Source organism: Coregonus clupeaformis, chromosome 29 (genome assembly GCF_020615455.1).
Source record: "Coregonus clupeaformis isolate EN_2021a chromosome 29, ASM2061545v1, whole genome shotgun sequence".
NCBI lineage: Eukaryota > Metazoa > Chordata > Actinopteri > Salmoniformes > Salmonidae > Coregonus > Coregonus clupeaformis.
Genome location: NC_059220.1, coordinates 5,301,764 through 5,321,238, shown reverse-complemented (window position 1 = coordinate 5,321,238; position 19,475 = coordinate 5,301,764). Strand labels below are relative to the sequence as shown.

The following is a 19,475-nucleotide window of genomic DNA, read 5'->3' as shown; positions in this document are numbered from 1 at the left end:
TACCCCTCTATGTCCATCTCTCTGTGTGTTACCCCTCTATGTCCCTCTCTCTGTGTGTTACCCCCTCTATGTCCCTCTCTCTGTGTGTTACCCCTCTATGTCCCCCTCTCTGTGTGTTACCCCTCTATGTCCCTCTCTGTGTGTTACCCCTCTATGTCCCTCTCTCTGTGTGTTACCCCTCTATGTCCATCTCTCTGTGTGTTACCCCTCTATGTCCATCTCTCTGTGTGTTACCCCTCTATGTCCCTCTGTGTGTGTGTTACCCTCTATGTCCCTCTGTGTGTTACCCCTCTATGTCCCTCTCTCTCTGTGTGTTACCCCTCTATGTCCATCTCTCGTGTGTTACCCCTCTATGTCCCTCTCTCTGTGTGTTACCCCTCTATGTCCCTCTCTCTGTGTGTTACCCCTCTATGTCCCCCCTCTCTGTGTGTTACCCCTCTATGTCCCCCCTCTCTGTGTGTTACCCCCTCTATGTCCCTCTCTGTGTGTTACCCCTCTATGTCCCTCTCTCTGTGTGTTACCCCTCTATGTCCATCTCTGTGTGTTACCCCTCTATGTCCATCTCTCTGTGTGTTACCCCTCTATGTCCCTCTGTGTGTTACCCTCTATGTCCCTCTCTCTCTGTGTGTTACCCCTCTATGTCCCTCTCTCTCTGTGTTACCCCTCTATGTCCCTCTGTGTGTTACCCCTCTATGTCCCTCTCTCTGTGTGTTACCCCTCTATGTCCCTCTCTCTCTGTGTGTTACCCCTCTATGTCCATCTCTCTGTGTGTTACCCCTCTATGTCCATCTCTCTGTGTGTTACCCCTCTATGTCCCTCTCTGTGTGTTACCCCTCTATGTCCCTCTGTGTGTTACCCCTCTATGTCCCTCTCTCTCTGTGTGTTACCCCTCTATGTCCCTCTCTCTCTGTGTGTTACCCCTCTATGTCCATCTCTCTGTGTGTTACCCCTCTATGTCCATCTCTCTGTGTGTTACCCCTCTATGTCCCTCTCTGTGTGTGTTACCCCTCTATGTCCCTCTCTGTGTGTTACCCCTCTATGTCCCTCTCTGTGTGTTACCCCTCTATGTCCCTCTCTGTGTGTTACCCCTCTATGTCCCTCTCTGTGTGTTACCCCTCTATGTCCCTCTCTCTGTGTGTTACCCCTCTATGTCCCTCTCTGTGTGTTACCCCTCTATGTCCCTCTCTCTGTGTGTTACCCCTCTATGTCCCTCTCTCTGTGTGTTACCCCTCTATGTCTCTCTCTGTGTGTTACCCCTCTATGTCCCTCTCTGTGTGTTACCCCTCTATGTCCCTCTCTCTGTGTGTTACCCCTCTATGTCCCTCTCTCTGTGTGTTACCCCTCTATGTCCCCCTCTCTCTGTGTGTTACCCCTCTATGTCCCTCTCTCTGTGTGTTACCCCTCTATGTCCCTCTCTCTGTGTGTTACCCCTCTATGTCCCTCTCTCTGTGTGTTACCCCTCTATGTCCCTCTCTCTGTGTGTTACCCCTCTATGTCCCTCTCTCTGTGTGTTACCCCTCTATGTCCCTCTCTGTGTGTTACCCCTCTATGTCCCTCTCTCTGTGTGTTACCCCTCTATGTCCCTCTCTCTGTGTGTTACCCCTCTATGTCCCTTCTCTGTGTGTTACCCCTCTGTCCCTCTCTCTGCGTGTTACCCCTCTGTCCCTCTCTCTGTGTGTTACCCTCTATGTCCCGCTCTCTGTGTGTTACCCCTCTATGTCCCTCTCTCTGTGTGTTACCCCTCTATGTCCCTCTCTCTGCGTGTTACCCCTCTATGTCCCTCTCTCTGCGTGTTACCCCTCTATGTCCCTCTCTCTCTCGTGTTACCCCTCTATGTCCCTCTCTCTGCGTGTTACCCCTCTATGTCCCTCTCTCTGCGTGTTACCCCTCTATGTCCCTCTCTCTGTGTGTTACCCCTCTATGTCCCTCTCTGTGTGTTACCCCTCTATGTCCCTCTCTCTGTGTGTTACCCCTCTATGTCCCTCTCTGTGTGTTACCCCTCTATGTCCCTCTCTGTGTGTTACCCCTCTATGTCCCTCTCTCTGTGTGTTACCCTCTATGTCCCTCTCTCTGTGTGTTACCCCTCTATGTCCCTCTCTGTGTGTTACCCCTCTATGTCCCTCTCTGTGTGTTACCCCTCTATGTCCCTCTCTCTGTGTGTTACCCCCTCTATGTCCCTCTCTCTGCGTGTTACCCCTCTGTCCCTCTCTCTGCGTGTTACCCCTCTATGTCCCGCTCTCTCGCGTGTTACCCCTCTATGTCCCGCTCTCTGTGTGTTACCCTCTATGTCCCGCTCTCTGTGTGTTACCCCTCTATGTCCCGCTCTCTGTGTGTTACCCCTCTATGTCCCGCTCTCTGCGTGTTACCCCTCTATGTCCCTCTCTCTGCGTGTTACCCCTCTATGTCCCTCTCTCTGCGTGTTACCCCTCTATGTCCCTCTCTCTGCGTGTTACCCCTCTATGTCCCTCTCTCTGTGTGTTACCCCTCTATGTCCCTCTCTCTGTGTGTTACCCCTCTATGTCCCTCTCTGTGTGTGTTACCCCTCTATGTCCCTCTCTGTGTGTGTTATCCCTCTATGTCCCTCTCTCTGTGTGTTACCCCTCTATGTCCATCTCTGCCACGTCCTCCACCCTCATGCCGAAGATGAACATGTTCTCCTCTCCAGCCTCCTCGGCCATCTCTACATTAGCTCCGTCCATGGTGCCGATGGTAAGCGCTCCGTTCAGCATGAACTTCATGTTCCCAGTGCCCGATGCCTCAGTTCCAGCCGTGGAGATCTGCTCAGACAGGTCCGTGGCTGGGATTACTGTAGTGACAGAAAAACGGATACATCTCTAATACATGATAGTGTATTTGTGTGTCCCAGATAGTACCTTGTTCCCTTCATAGAGCACTACTTTTGACCAGAACCAGATTTACCTTTACATTGATCATGTTAGTCATTCAGCAGACGCTCTTATCCAGAGCCACGTCAAAGGAGCAATTAGGGTTAAGTGCCTTGCTCAAGGGCACAGACATATTTTTCACCTAGTCGGCTTGGGGATTCAAACCAGCGACCTTTCGGTTATTGGCCCAGTGCTCTTAACCGCTAGGCTACCTGGCGCATTTGGGACGCACATATAGAGATACCTGTATCTAATAGAGTAACTGCCAAAATAAAAGGAAACGCTTGAGTAAATGAGGGACACAAAGTATATTGAAAGCAGGTGCTTCCACACAGGTGTGGTTCCATGAGTTAATTAAGCAATTAACATCCCATCATGCTTAGGGTCATGTAAGCAGGCCATTATTTTGTCTACGCCCCCATAGGATGACAATGCCCCCATCCACAGGGCACGAGTGGTCACTAAATGGTTTGATGAGCATTAAAACTATGTAAACCATATGCCATGGACGTCTCAGTCACCAGATCTCAACCCAATTCAACACTTATGGGAGATTCTGGAGCGGCGCCTGAGACAGCGTTTTCTACCATCATCAACAAAACACACCGAATTATGGAATTTCTCGTGGAAGAATGTTGTCGCATCCCTCCGATAGAGTTCTAGACATTTGTAAAAATCTATGCCAAGGTGCATTGAAGCTGTTCTGCCTCGTGGTGTCTCGACACCCTTTTAAAAAGACACTTTATGTTGGTGTTTCCTTTATTTTGGCCAGTTACCTGTACATCTCTAATACTCCCACAAGGATAATGATGATACTTTTCCCCTGAAAGTAAATATTAAATGGTGGCAGCATCATGTTATGGGTATGCTAGTCACTGGCAGGGACTGGAGAGTTTGTCAGGATCCAAATAAATATGAAAGGAGACAAGCCCGTGTAAAAAGGTTAAGAGGAAAACCCGACGTAGTCTTCTGAAAACCCTGGGGTAGAGTTTTATTTTTCAGCTGGAAAATTACACAAATTGTAATGCCAAAAACACTGCAAAATGGCTTGCCAAGTGGTATTATTAGCTCCTGAATGGTCCAGTCTCAGCCCCGACTTAAATCTGCTTGAAAATCAGAGACAAGGTTTGAATATTGCTGTCCATCAATGATTCCCAACCAAATTTACTGAAAAGTTGTTCAAGGTTGGTAGACTCTTATTCAAAAAAATTAAGTCTGGGGTGTGAAGACATTCGCAATCAAGACAGCTTCCCATTTTATTTAGTATTCATTTGGAAGATTTTCTAGAATATTTATTTCACTTTGAAAATGTGAATTAAATTATGTAGATTGGTAGGGGGGGGAAAAAAATTAAATCACATTTAATCCCTTTAGATTGAATTTTAAGGCAGCTAAATGTGAAGACTGCAGACTTTCACTAGCGACTGTAGATAAATATCCAGTGCCTTTCTCAGCCAGGGAGACCCTGTAGTTCTCCAGATAGAGATACACTGAGTATACAAAACATTAGGAACACCTGCTCTTTCCATGACAGACTGACCAGGTGAAAACTTTGATCTCTTATTATTTTTTTATTTATTTTTTTGTCATTTAGAAGACGCTCTTATCCAGAGCGACTTACAGGAGCAATTAGGGTTAAGTGCCTTGCTCAAGGGCACACCGACAGATTTTTCACCTAGTCGGCTCAGGGATTAGAACCAGCGACCTTTCGGTTACTGGCACAATGCTCTTAACCACTAAGCTATTGAGGTCATTGTTAAATCCACTTCAAATCAGTGTAGATGAAGGGGAGGAGACAGGTTAAATAAGGATTTTTAAGCCTTGAGACAAGGATTGTGTATGTGTGCCATTCAGAGGGTGAATAGGCAAGGCAAAATATTGAAGTGCCTTTGAACGGGGTATGGTAGTAGGTGCCAGGCGCACCGATTTGTGTGTCAAGAACTGCAATGCTGCTGGGTTTTTCACACTCAACAGTTTCCCGTGTGTATCAAGAATGCGCCACCACCCAAAGGACATCCAGCCAACAAGACAACTGTGGGAAGCATTGGAGTCAACATGGGCCAACATCCCTGTGGAACGCTTTCAACACCTTGTAGAGTCCATGCCCCAACGAATTGACACTCAGTGCATAGTAGATATATACAGTACCTTTCTCCAGGTAGATATATAGTAGATATATACAGTACCTTTCTCCAGGTAGATATATATTAGATAGATACAGTACCTTTCTCCAGGTAGATATATATTAGATAGATACAGTACCTTTCTCCAGATATATATATATAGTAGATAGATACAGTACCTTTCTCCAGATAGATATATATTAGATAGATACAGTACCTTTCTCCAGATAGATATATATTAGATAGATACAGTACCTTTCTCCAGATAGATATATATTAGATAGATACAGTACCTTTCTCCAGATAGATATATAGTAGATAGATACAGTACCTTTCTCCAGATAGATATTGTGATGTCACGAGAGGCTACACAGCTTTCAGCGGGATTGCTCAAGTAGTGCAAGGAGACCAGGTTCAACCAAAACAAGGATTTTATTAAAGGTCTTGGGAAACTAACGAAAGTATAACACAATTATGTTCTCTGGTGGCTCTTTAAGGGTTAACAGTTCAGGGATGTCTCTTCCACATCCAAAATCATAACTCTCCCTCGCTCAAATAACTTTTCCCCAGTCTTACTGTATTCCACGTTGCAGCTAGTGGCCAACCCAGCAAAACGTCCTTCCAAATGTCCCACACGTATTTCCACAGGTGCATATATCCAAAGGTGAGTATTTCCCAAAGGTAAGTATCTCCAAATCCTTATATTCCTCATGGAAGTGGACGTGCAGCACTCTTGTCCTCCAGAGAGCCCAGCTTGGAGACCGTGTCTCTTCCCTTCAACAAACCTTCAGCTCATCAGCCCCTGATTGGTTTCAGCTGCGTGGGAAGATTGGCCATAGAGGGGTGGAGTTCCCGACCATACCAGCAGATGGAGCCATAGCTGTCTGGGTTTGCAGCCACCTCAGGGGGATGTAACGTCCCTCCAGGACACAGCCTCTCGTGACATCACACATCCCCCTCCTCGGGACCGGACGTCCTCGCCGGGGTAAAGGCAGCGAAGAAGGCATCACGCCGGGAGAGGGCGTCCGCATTGCCGTGGTGCTTGCCAGACTGCTCTCTCTTCAACTCCTCCAACTCTAGGACCAGGGACTCAGCCTCCTGTTGTCTCTCCTTGAGTTTCTTACTGAACGCATCAGCCTTGGTTTTAGCAGAGTTTAGCTTCTGTTGAGCAGCTTTCAGTTCCTTCTCTCTCTCTGCCTCCGCATTCTTCATCTTGTTCTCCAACACCTTGTACTTCTCCTCTGCCTTCTTCTGGACCTCCTTACTCCTGCGCAGGGTCTCCTCACACTCCTCGATGGTCCTGCGCAGCCTCTCCAGCTCCTCCTGTTGCTTAGGGAAGGAGCTCTGTTGGAGTTTAGCCTGGAGGATATCTAACTCTTCTGTCTTCATGTCTAACTGTTGCTTTAACAAACGATACCTCTCAGCGGTCCCCTTCAGACCAGACAGTTCTTTGTCCAGATTCTGTAGCTCCGTCTCTGTGTCGGTCTGGGCACCTGCCATCCCTATCAGAGCCCGGGCGGGAGTGAGTAACTCGGAGGATTGCACCGGAGCCTTCCCAGGATGAGTCTTGCCTCCCGTTTCCGAGGTACTCGGGTTATCCTCTCCTGAGACTCTCTCCAGAGTGGGTAAAAGGCTGGGCAGTCTCGTCCAATTAGGACAGGGACGGGGAGGGAATCAACCACCCCCGCCGCCGTGTGTATGGTTCCCCGTGTGCTGGTCATTGTAAGTTCAGTAATGGGGTATTCTCTGGTGTCCCCATGGACACAGGAAACTGGGAGGACTTTCCCCGGGGTCAGACACGTTGGGCCCACCAAATCCTTACGCACCAGGGTGGCCCGGCTACCAGAATCCAGTAAGGCCTCCACATCATGGTGATTCACAGTTACCGGGCAGGTGGGGGGTCGATCTGGGCCACCATCTACGACTCCCAAGAGCGAGGCAAAACGGTGTGTGGGTGCTGAGCTGGAGGACTCCGCAGTGGGCATAGGTTCATCGGCTGGTTTCCCACACTGCCAGGAGATATGTCCCATCTCCCCACACCGGTAACACTGTCGAGTTTCCCCCTCCTGGTGTACTCTTCTTGGACCCGCCTGGTTTCTGGCTCCCCCTGAGCCGGGATAAGTCCTGACGTGGCTGGGTTCGAGACCTTGGGTCCTTTGGACGGGTTCTTCCCATTTGTGGTGGGGCCGCCCTCCTGGGGTCTTTTCGGAAGCATTCAGCATCTCCGCTGTGGCCTGGTACTTTTCCACAGCTTCCACGGTCAGATCAGCCGTGGTCAAGGCCTGTTGACTGATGAACCGTTTTGCCTCATAAGGCAGGGGCGCGTAGGTAACGATCCACCACAACGGCCTCCACCACCGCCGCTGCTGTATTCCTCTGCGGATCCAGCCATTTCCTTGCGATTCGGACAAGTTCATGCATCTGCGCCCGAGGAGGTTGGTCTGGTTGGAAGGTCCAACTGTGAAAGCGCTGGGCCATACCAAACTTTGTGAGTCCATATCTGCTGAGGATCTCAGACTTCAGGGCATCATAGTCAGTAACCTGGTCAGGGCCCAGGTCCCGGACAGCATTCAGCGATTCCCCCGGTTAGAAAGGGGGGCTAACAGACCAACCCACTGTTGCTTGGGCCAGGCTTCCCTAGTGGCCGTGGCCTCAAATGCATGCAGGTATGCCTCAATGTCATCGTGTAGCTCCCATCTTAGATATAAAGTCACTTGCCTTTATTGGGCGGGTATTTTGACCAACCTCTGTCTCTGCAACTGCAATTCCTCTGCCTTCAGAAGGTTGGCTTTCTTTTGCTCCTCCAAGAGAGCCACGTTTACTTGCATCTGGGCTTGCTGGCCAGCAACAAGGGCTTTCAATATGTCCTCCATTTCAGTCGGCGGGAGCCTACGGCCAACTTGGAAAACTGGGTGATCAAACCTTCGGTATCCTCCTCCCCTGACATGCACTATTAACGCTGAGCGTGCCTGTATTCTCCACCATCTGTGATGTCACGAGAGGCTACACAGCTTTCAGCGGGATTGCTCAAGTAGTGCAAGGAGACCAGGTTCAACCAAAACAAGGATTTTATTAAAGGTCTTGGGAAACTAACTGAAAGTATAACACAATTCTGTTCTCTGGTGGCTCTTTAAGGGTTAACAGTTCAGGGATGTCTCTTCCACATCCAAAATCATAACTCTCCCTTGCTCAAATAACTTTTCCCCAGTCTTACTGTATTCCACGTTGCAGCTAGTGGCCAACCCAGCAAAACGTCCTTCCAAATGTCCCACACGTATTTCCCACAGGTGCATATATCCAAAGGTGAGTATTTCCCAAAGGTAAGTATCTCCAAATCCTTATATTCCTCATGGAAGTGGACGTGCAGCACTCTTGTCCTCCAGAGAGCCCAGCTTGAGACCGTGTCTCTTCCCTTCAACAAACCTTCAGCTCATCAGCCCCTGATTGGTTTCAGCTGCGTGGGAAGATTGGCCATAGAGGGGTGGAGTTCCCGACCATACCAGCAGATGGAGCCATAGCTGTCTGGGTTTGCAGCCACCTCAGGGGATGTAACGTCCCTCCAGGACACAGCCTCTCGTGACATCACAATATATATTAGATAGATACAGTACCTTTCTCCAGATAGATATATATTAGATAGATACAGTACCTTTCTCCAGATAGATATATAGTAGATAGATACAGTACCTTTCTCAGCCAGAGAGACCCTGTAGTTCTCCAGGTAGATGACCTTCAGCTTGCTGCCCACCACAGGGTCATTGTTGACCACCTCCCCCACAGCTGTGATCAGCTTGATGATCATCTTGGCCATGTGGTACCCTGGAGCAGCCTGTAGGGGGAGACAGGATCTTTCTCAATTTAGTTTTCCTCCATTCCTGGGAGGTGCATCCAAAATGGTACCCTTTTCCCTATATAGTGCACTACGTTTGACCAGGGCCCCTAGAGTTCCATTTAATTTCACTAGGGTGTCCCCTCTCTTCACCTCCTTCTCAAAACGCATCTGAGGAGAAGATCCACAGTTCCTCCCCTCAAGCTTTTCCTCCAATGCGTTTTGAAAACGAGGGAAGAGGCTACAAGGAATAAATTAAAGACACAGGGAGACTCTCAATTGCATTTCCTTTGATTCCTCGTGTCCTCTCTCCTTCTCAAAACCCATTGGATGAGAAGGTCAGAGGTCCCTCCCTCTTTCCGATATTGAGAAAGAGTCCTAGGCTACTCCTGTAAATGGGTTTTGAGTTGAGTGAGTCCCGTACGTACCTTCCCACCAATGATCACAGTCCGGGGAACAAAAGGTGCTTTTGGGTTCTTCTTGATACCTTCAAAAAAACAAAACAAATAAACTAAATATTTGATCAGATTTTTAAAAAAAGGTGGTGTTACTCATATACACGCCTAAATAAAGCCTTCATAACTCTCTATTGGGCCGACGTAGAAGCTTCACAGATCATTTATAACCAAGGGTCATCCATAAGGCAGGGAGGAGAATAAATGCGTCCCAAAATGACACACTATCCCCCCCCCAAACTAGTGCACTATATAGGGTGCCATTTGGGAAGCATCTTAGGACGTACGGTTGTACATGGTGACGATGTGAAGGCAGTTGAGGAGCTGACGCTTGTACTCATGGATCCTCTTGACGTGGACGTCAAACATGGAGAACGGGTTGATTTCCACCGCGTACTCTTTCTCCAGGTACTGGGAAAACTTATCCTTGTTATCCTGGAGCACAGAAATACATGGACTTGATACAAAAATGGCATTGTATTCCCATTTTAGTGAACACACTCCCTGTGACCATGGCCCCTAATACGTCTGACCATGGAGCAGCCTGAAGGGGGAGACAGGATCTTTCTCAATTTAGCTTTCCTCCATTCCTGGGTTGCATCCAAAAATGGTACCATTTTTCCTATATAGTGCCACTAGGCTAATTAATATATATTTAATATATATATATATATATATATATATATATATATATATATATATATATATATATATATATATATATATATATATATATATATATAATAACTAGGCCCATAGGGGTCAGACCAGGGTCAGAAGTAGTGTATTTGGGGCGTAACCCTGTTGAAACAATGGGATCAGTTTGATAGGATGATCTTATGAAATAGTAGCATCAGCATCATGCCCCAACATGCTCTGTGTACCAAGGGAAAACATTTTTTCTGCTAAATTATATTGTCAACTTCCTGCCTGCTCTGCGTTGCATGGAATTACACTACCAGTCAAAAGTTTGGACACACCTACTCATTCAAGGGTTTTTCTTTATTTGTACTATTTTCTACATTGTAGAATAATAGTGAAGACATCAAAACTATGAAATAACGCATATGGAATCATGTAGTAACCAAAAAAAAAGTGTGAAACAAATCAAAATATATTTTATATTTGAGGTTCTTCAAATAGCCACCCTTCGCCAAATAGCTTTGCACACTCTTGGCATTCTCTCAACCAGCTTCATGAGGTAGTCACCTGGAATGCATTTTAATTAACAGGTGTGCCTTCTTAAAAGTTAATTTGTGGAATTTCTTTCCTTCTTAATGCGTTTGAGCCAATCAGTTGTGTTGTGACAAGGTAGGGCAGCTCAAATAAGCAAAGAGAAATGACAGTCCATTATTACTTTAAGCCAATATGGAACATTTCAAGAACTTTGAATGTTTCTTCAAATGCAGTCGCAAAAACCATAAACTGCTATGATGAAACTGGCTCTTATGAGGACCACCACAGGAATGGAAGACCCAGAGTTACCTCTGCTGCAGAGGATAAGTTAGAGTTGCCAGCCTCAGAAATTGCAGCCCAAATAAATGTTTCACAGAGTTCAAGTCACAGACACATCTCAACATCAACTGTTCAGAGGAGACTGCGTGAATCAGGCCTTCGTGGTCGAATTGCTGCAAAGAAACCACTACTAAAGGACACCAATAAGAAGAAGAGACCTGTTTGGTCCAAGAAACACGAGCAATGGACATTAGACCAGTGGAAATTTGTCCTTTGGTCTGGAGTCCAAATTGAAGATTTTTGGTTCCAACCGCCGTGTCTTTGTGAGATGCGGTGTGGGTGAACGGATGATCTCCGCATGTGTATTTCCCACTGTAAAGCATGGAGGAGGAAATGTTATGGTGTAGGGATGCTTTGCTGGTGACACTGTCTGTGATTTATTTGGAATTCAAGGCACACTTAACCAGCATGGCAACCACAGCATTCTGCAGCGATACGCTATCCCATCTGGTTTGGGCTTAGTGAGACTATCATTTGTTTTTCAACAGGACAATGACCAAACACACCTTCAGGCTGTGTAAGGGCTATTTTACCAAGAAGGAGAGTGACGAGTGCTGCATCAGATGACCTGGCCTCCACAATCCCCCAACCTCAACCCAATTGAGATGGTTTGGGATGAGTCGGACGGCAGAGTGAAGGAAAAGCAGCCAACAAGTGCTAAGCATATGTGGGAACTCAAGACTGTTGGAAAAGCATTCCAGGTGAAGCTGGTTGAGAGAAAGCCAAGAGTGTGCAAAGCTGTCATCAAGGCAAAGGGTGGCTATTTGAAGAATCTCAAATACGAAATATATATATTTGTTTAACACTTTTTTGGTTACTACATGATTCCATATGTGTTATTTCATAGTTTTGATGTCTTCACTATTATTCTACAATGTAGAAAATAGTAAAAATAAAGAAAAACCCTTGAATGAGTAGGTGTCTCCAAACTTTTGACTGGTACTGTATATATGGTCAACTTCCTGTCTGCTCTGCGTTGCATGGAATTAAGAGTTCCACACTGATGTGTATTCAGTGTATTTATTCAGTTGGTTGGATTGTTTGCCTGACTGGAACATTGTTTTTATCTATGGGGGAAATTTTCTGCCAATATTACTATTGGGAAATGGCATGGTTCTTCAGAACAGTAAATACAGAGAGTAGAACTCACAAATATGCACCATGATACGTTATAGTTCATGCGTATAGACCGTTGTTAATGAAGGGGTGGGGAGACAGATATGATAAGCTTTACCTGCTTGACTTTAGAGACGTCTCTAATGAAGGCATCATCATCTACCAGCTCATTGAGCTTCTGTAACTGGCTGAGGTCCTTCACATATTCCTCCCCAATGGCCTAGAAACATGTAGACAAAGTACATGAACGTGACATAGCAAATTAGCAAAGAAAATGGCATTCAAAGATTCAGGAATATCAAAGACATAAAACGGCCAATCAAAGATGCCAATCAAACCTCAGCAATGAGCTCAGCCAATCCCGGGTTACAGAGGAGGAGCCAGCGTCTAGGAGTGATGCCATTGGTCTTGTTCTGGAACTTCTCCGGTTCTAATTCGCTGAAGTCTCGGAACCTTTCAAAACAAAAGATTAAATATATTTTAGAATCTAGAAGGATGCTACTAGAAGACAGTAGAATCGTGTTCAATAAGGTCCACTGTAGCAAATCAACAATGTTTCAGACTGAAGAGAATACAGTAGAGATGAACCATCAGAGAGAATGCTGCTACTATCAGGGAGAATACAGTAGAGATGAACCATCAGAGAGAATGCTGCTACTATCAGGGAGAATACAGTAGAGATGAACCATCAGAGAGAATGCTGCTACTATCAGGGAGAATACAGTAGAGATGAACCATCAGAGAGAATGCTGCTACTATCAGGGAGAATACAGTAGAGATGAACCATCAGAGAGAATGCTGCTACTATCAGGGAGAATACAGTAGAGATGAACCATCAGAGTGAATGCTGCTACTATCAGGGAGAATACAGTAGAGATGAACCATCAGAGAGAATGCTGCTACTATCAGGAGAATACAGTAGAGATGAACCATCAGAGAGAATGCTGCTACTATCAGGAGAATACAGTAGAGATGAACCATCAGAGAGAATGCTGCTACTATCAGGGAGAATACAGTAGAGATGAACCATCAGAGAGAATGCTGCTACTATCAGGGAGAATACAGTAGAGATGAACCATCAGAGAGAATGCTGCTACTATCAGGGAGAATACAGTAGAGATGAACCATCAGAGAGAATGCTGCTACTATCAGGGAGAATACAGTAGAGATGAACCATCAGAGTGAATGCTGCTACTATCAGGGAGAATACAGTAGAGATGAACCATCAGAGAGAATGCTGCTACTATCAGGGAGAATACAGTAGATATGAACCATCAGAGAGAATGCTGCTACTATCAGGAGAATACAGTAGAGATGAACCATCAGAGAGAATGCTGCTACTATCAGGAGAATACAGTAGAGATGAACCATCAGAGAGAATGCTGCTACTATCAGGAGAATACAGTAGAGATGAACCATCAGAGAGAATGCTGCTACTATCAGGGAGAATACAGTAGAGATGAACCATCAGAGAGAATGCTGCTACTATCAGGGAGAATACAGTAGAGATGAACCATCAGAGAGAATGCTGCTACTATCAGGAGAATACAGTAGAGATGAACCATCAGAGAGAATGCTGCTACTATCAGGGAGAATACAGTAGAGATGAACCATCAGAGAGAATGCTGCTACTATCAGGGAGAATACAGTAGAGATGAACCATCAGAGAGAATGCTGCTACTATCAGGAGAATACAGTAGAGATGAACCATCAGAGAGAATGCTGCTACTATCAGGGAGAATACAGTAGAGATGAACCATCAGAGAGAATGCTGCTACTATCAGGGAGAATACAGTAGATATGAACCATCAGAGAGAATGCTGCTACTATCAGGGAGAATACAGTAGAGATGAACCATCAGAGAGAATGCTGCTACTATCAGGGAGAATACAGTAGAGATGAACCATCAGAGAGAATGCTGCTACTATCAGGGAGAATACAGTAGAGATGAACCATCAGAGAGAATGCTGCTACTATCAGGAGAATACAGTAGAGATGAACCATCAGAGAGAATGCTGCTACTATCAGGGAGAATACAGTAGAGATGAACCATCAGAGAGAATGCTGCTACTATCAGGAGAATACAGTAGAGATGAACCATCAGAGAGAATGCTGCTACTATCAGGGAGAATACAGTAGAGATGAACCATCAGAGAGAATGCTGCTACTATCAGGGAGAATACAGTAGAGATGAACCATCAGAGAGAATGCTGCTACTATCAGGGAGAATACAGTAGAGATGAACCATCAGAGTGAATGCTGCTACTATCAGGGAGAATACAGTAGAGATGAACCATCAGAGAGAATGCTGCTACTATCAGGGAGAATACAGTAGAGATGAACCATCAGAGAGAATGCTGCTACTATCAGGGAGAATACAGTAGAGATGAACCATCAGAGAGAATGCTGCTACTATCAGGGAGAATACAGTAGAGATGAACCATCAGAGAGAATGCTGCTACTATCAGGGAGAATACAGTAGAGATGAACCATCAGAGAGAATGCTGCTACTATCAGGGAGAATACAGTAGATATGAACCATCAGAGAGAATGCTGCTACTATCAGGGAGAATACAGTAGATATGAACCATCAGAGAGAATGCTGCTACTATCAGGGAGAATACAGTAGAGATGAACCATCAGAGAGAATGCTGCTACTATCAGGGAGAATACAGTAGAGATGAACCATCAGAGAGAATGCTGCTACTATCAGGGAGAATACAGTAGAGATGAACCATCAGAGAGAATGCTGCTACTATCAGGGAGAATACAGTAGAGATGAACCATCAGAGAGAATGCTGCTACTATCAGGGAGAATACAGTAGAGATGAACCATCAGAGAGAATGCTGCTACTATCAGGGAGAATACAGTAGAGATGAACCATCAGAGAGAATGCTGCTACTATCAGGGAGAATACAGTAGAGATGAACCATCAGAGAGAATGCTGCTACTATCAGGGAGAATACAGTAGAGATGAACCATCAGAGAGAATGCTGCTACTATCAGGGAGAATACAGTAGAGATGAACCATCAGAGAGAATGCTGCTACTATCAGGGAGAATACAGTAGAGATGAACCATCAGAGAGAATGCTGCTACTATCAGGGAGAATACAGTAGAGATGAACCATCAGAGAGAATGCTGCTACTATCAGGGAGAATACAGTAGAGATTAACCATCTTACACATCAGTCTTGATGATGTTGGAGTGTATCTCAGCGACTCCGTTGACGGCGTGAGATCCCACGATGCACAGGTGGGCCATGTTGACCCTCTTGCCCCCGTCCTCCTCGATCAGAGACATCCTGCGTATCCGATCCACGTCCTCTGGGAAGAGAGCCGAAATCCCCTGGAGCAACACCATAAAACAAACTCTGTCAGCTGGTCCCAATCCGCTCCATATCCCTCCTAAACCATATGATGCTGCAGATCTGAACAGTCTGCTTATAGGCACAGTACAAGCGGCATGTCTATGGATGAATTAGGGCCAAGGAGGAGGAGTGGGGAGATAAGGTGGACCGGATGAGTTTCCATTCGTCTTGTAAGGGGGACATATTTCAAGTCATTCAGTATCAACGTCTATAATAGTACATCAGTTAGAATACCACCCACTGAACCCAGTCTTTACAGTACGTACGTCCAGATGTCCCTGGTTGATCCTGTAGATGATCTGGAGGTGTCTGGGAAGCAGTGTCTCCAGCAAGCTAACGGGCCAGCGCTCCAGGGCCTCAGGGAGCACCGTGTGGTTGGTGTACGCAAAGGTCCGCTTGGTGATGTCCCACGCCTGACAGGAAAGAGCAAATGGTTCTAATAAACACAGTACACACTGAATGAAATGGCCTTGTGGCCCCAGATCCGTTTCGTGCTGCATAGCCAACTCCCTGTGGTTGTACACTGCCAGGCTACGACAGACGAGGCCCTTGAAACGAGTTCTATGAGATAAAGGTGCTTCAGGGTTTTGTGCTGCACGGCTTTCACTCATTTACCCAACATACTGGACACACGGACTTATTATACAAGTTACACAAAAGTTTAGTGGTTTGATCTCTCTCTCTCTCTAACGCACCGTGTCCCAGTCGAGTTTCTCGATGTCCACAAAGACCCTCATGAGCTCCGGGATGGCCATGGCAGGATGAGTGTCATTCAGCTGGATGGCCACCTGTCAACACAATCAAATCAAATCAAATAACCAACTGTATTTTTTTGTTAGGATTCAGCGAGTCATGATAAAAATCAACAAGCAACCTACTTTCTCTGGGAAGCTGTGGAAGGACACGGGGCCGGTGGAGCCCTTCTTGGAGTTCTTAAAGCGTCGGATGATGTCCTGGAGAGTGGCAGCCACCACGAAGTACTCCTGCTTCAGACGTAGCTCCTTGCCCTCAAAGAACTACAACAACAACAGAGGAGGAGAGGAGGAGTGTGTCCCAAATGGCACCCTATTCCTTTATAGTGCACTACTTTTTGACCAGGGCACATAGGGTAGCAGTGGTGCACTATTAAAAGGAATAGGGTGCCATTTGGGAAACGTCCACATACTACAACAGGAGAAGGAGAAAAGAACAGGTGCCAAAGTGAGAGAGAGAGAGAGACTCAGTTGGTAGAGAAAGGCGCTTGCAACGCCAGGGGTTGTGGGTTCGATTCCCATAGGGGACCAGTATGGAAGAAAAAAAAAAATAAGAAAAGGTATGCACTCACTATTGTAAGTGGCTCTGGATAAGAGCGTCTGCTAAATGATGTAAATGTAAAGGGAGAGAATGGACTAACAACTACGTGGTCCAATGTACCAATCTAGAACTTACGTTATCGTTGGGATAGAGCACACGAGAAATATTCTCAGCCAGATTCCTGTCCAGAACAGCTTGGATGTAATCTCCAACATTGACTGAGGAGAGGACACAGAATGACATATAGAAGTGAAGTGATGTATAGGACCTTAATGGGAGAGGACATGTGATGTATAGGACCTTAATGGGAGAGGACATGTGATGATGTATAGGACCTTAATGGGAGAGGACATGTGATGATGTATAGGACCTTAATGGGAGAGGACATGTTATGATGTATAGGACCTTAATGGGAGAGGACATGTGATGTATAGGACCTTAATGGGAGAGGACATGTGATGTATAGGACCTTAATGGGAGAGGACATGTGATGATGTATAGGACCTTAATGGGAGAGGACATGTGATGATGCATAGGACCTTAATGGGAGAGGACATGTGATGATGCATAGGACCTTAATGGGAGAGGACATGTGATGATGTATAGGACCTTAATGGGAGAGGACATGTGATGATGCATAGGACCTTAATGGGAGAGGACATGTGATGATGTATAGGACCTTAATGGGAGAGGACATGTGATGATGTATAGGACCTTAATGGGAGAGGACATGTGATGATGTATAGGACCTTAAATGGGAGAGGACATGTGATGTATAGGACCTTAATGGGAGAGGACATGTGATGTATAGGACCTTAATGGGAGAGGACATGTGATGTATAGGACCTTAATGGGAGAGGACATGTGATGTATAGGACCTTAATGGGAGAGGACATGTGATGTATAGGACCTTAATGGGAGAGGACATGTGATGTATAGGACCTTAATGGGAGAGGACATGTGATGTATAGGACCTTAATGGGAGAGGACATGTGATGTATAGGACCTTAAGGGAGAGGACATGTGATGTATAGGACCTTAATGGGAGAGGACATGTGATGTATAGGACCTTAAAGGGAGAGGACATGTGATGTATAGGACCTTAATGGGAGAGGACATGTGATGTATAGGACCTTAATGGGAGAGGACATGTGATGTATAGGACCTTAAAGGGAGAGGACATGTGACGTATAGGACCTTAATGGGAGAGGACATGTGATGTATAGGACCTTAATGGGAGAGGACATGTGATGATGTATAGGACCTTAATGGGAGAGGACATGTGATGATGTATAGGACCTTAATGGGAGAGGACATGTGATGAGTATAGGACCTTAATGGGAGAGGACATGTGATGATGTATAGGACCTTAATGGGAGAGGACATGTGATGATGTATAGGACCTTAAATGGGAGAGGACATGTGATGATGCATAGGACCTTAAATGGGAGAGGACATGTGATGTATAGGACCTTAATGGGGAGAGGACATGTGATGTATAGGACCTTAATGGGAGAGGACATGTGATGTATAGGACCTTAATGGGAGAGGACATGTGATGTATAGGACCTTAATGGGAGAGGACATGTGATGTATAGGACCTTAATGGGAGAGGACATGTGATGTATAGGACCTTAATGGGAGAGGACATGTGATGTATAGGACCTTAATGGGAGAGGACATGTGATGTATAGGACCTTAAAGGGAGAGGACATGTGATGTATAGGACCTTAATGGGAGAGGACATGTGATGATGTATAGGACCTTAATGGGAGAGGACATGTGATGATGTATAGGACCTTAATGGGAGAGGACATGTGATGTATAGGACCTTAAATGGGAGAGGACATGTGATGTATAGGACCTTAATGGGAGAGGACATGTGATGATGTATAGGACCTTAATGGGAGAGGACATGTGATGATGTATAGGACCTTAAATGGGAGAGGACATGTGATGATGCATAGGACCTTAAAGGGAGAGGACATGTGATGTATAGGACCTTAATGGGAGAGGACATGTGATGTATAGGACCTTAATGGGAGAGGACATGTGATGTATAGGACCTTAATGGGAGAGGACATGTGATGTATAGGACCTTAATGGGAGAGGACATGTGATGTATAGGACCTTAATGGGAGAGGACATGTGATGATGTATAGGACCTTAATGGGAGAGGACATGTGATGATGTATAGGACCTTAATGGGAGAGGACATGTGATGATGTATAGGACCTTAATGGGAGAGGACATGTGATGATGTATAGGACCTTAATGGGAGAGGACATGTGATGATGTATAGGACCTTAATGGGAGAGGACATGTGATGATGTATAGGACCTTAATGGGAGAGGACATGTGATGATGTATAGGACCTTAATGGGAGAGGACATGTGATGATGTATAGGACCTTAATGGGAGAGGACATGTGATGTATAGGACCTTAATGGGAGAGGACATGTGATGTATAGGACCTTAATGGGAGAGGACATGTGATGATGTATAGGACCTTAATGGGAGAGGACATGTGATGATATATAGGACCTTAAAGGGAGAGGACATGTACATTTCTGTTCCTCAGAAGAAAGTGCTTCATATTATTCACTGGTTCAATACTGTTATCATTTAGGCCTGGACTCTAACTTGACATCTGTCTGCCTTTCATGTTTCCTCCACAAAGCGTACATTGCCAAAAATGCGTAATTTAGTTGAGATTCTGACTAAAAGTGCTTGCATCTCAAGTTAGCTTCAAAGTTAGCTCTGGTCCAGGGCGTTTGTGCGGCTCGCTAACACTAAGCCTTCTTCAAGCCTTTTGAGGAAGCCACACTAAGGCCCTGGACCAGAGCTAGCAGGGTTAAAAAAAGTCAAGTCATCCGCCTGGCCACTTAC

At 45.8% G+C, this 19,475-nt stretch overlaps 1 protein-coding gene across 1 annotated transcript in view; it reads right to left on the bottom strand.

The window, feature by feature from the left end:
* Window positions 1-19,475, bottom strand: part of LOC121544578 (glycogen phosphorylase, liver form) — a 35,467-nt gene that overhangs the window by 6,487 nt on the left and 9,505 nt on the right. Inside the window, exons 7-17 of the mRNA XM_041854535.1 lie at window positions 16,722-16,804; window positions 16,172-16,309; window positions 15,989-16,081; window positions 15,560-15,706; window positions 15,108-15,271; window positions 12,262-12,376; window positions 12,042-12,143; window positions 9,580-9,727; window positions 9,266-9,324; window positions 8,696-8,837; window positions 2,599-2,806 (exon numbers count right to left, since the gene is read on the bottom strand). Of these exons, the coding sequence (XP_041710469.1) occupies window positions 2,599-2,806; window positions 8,696-8,837; window positions 9,266-9,324; window positions 9,580-9,727; window positions 12,042-12,143; window positions 12,262-12,376; window positions 15,108-15,271; window positions 15,560-15,706; window positions 15,989-16,081; window positions 16,172-16,309; window positions 16,722-16,804 (1,399 nt within the window). The remainder of the gene's footprint in view (window positions 1-2,598; window positions 2,807-8,695; window positions 8,838-9,265; window positions 9,325-9,579; window positions 9,728-12,041; window positions 12,144-12,261; window positions 12,377-15,107; window positions 15,272-15,559; window positions 15,707-15,988; window positions 16,082-16,171; window positions 16,310-16,721; window positions 16,805-19,475) is intronic.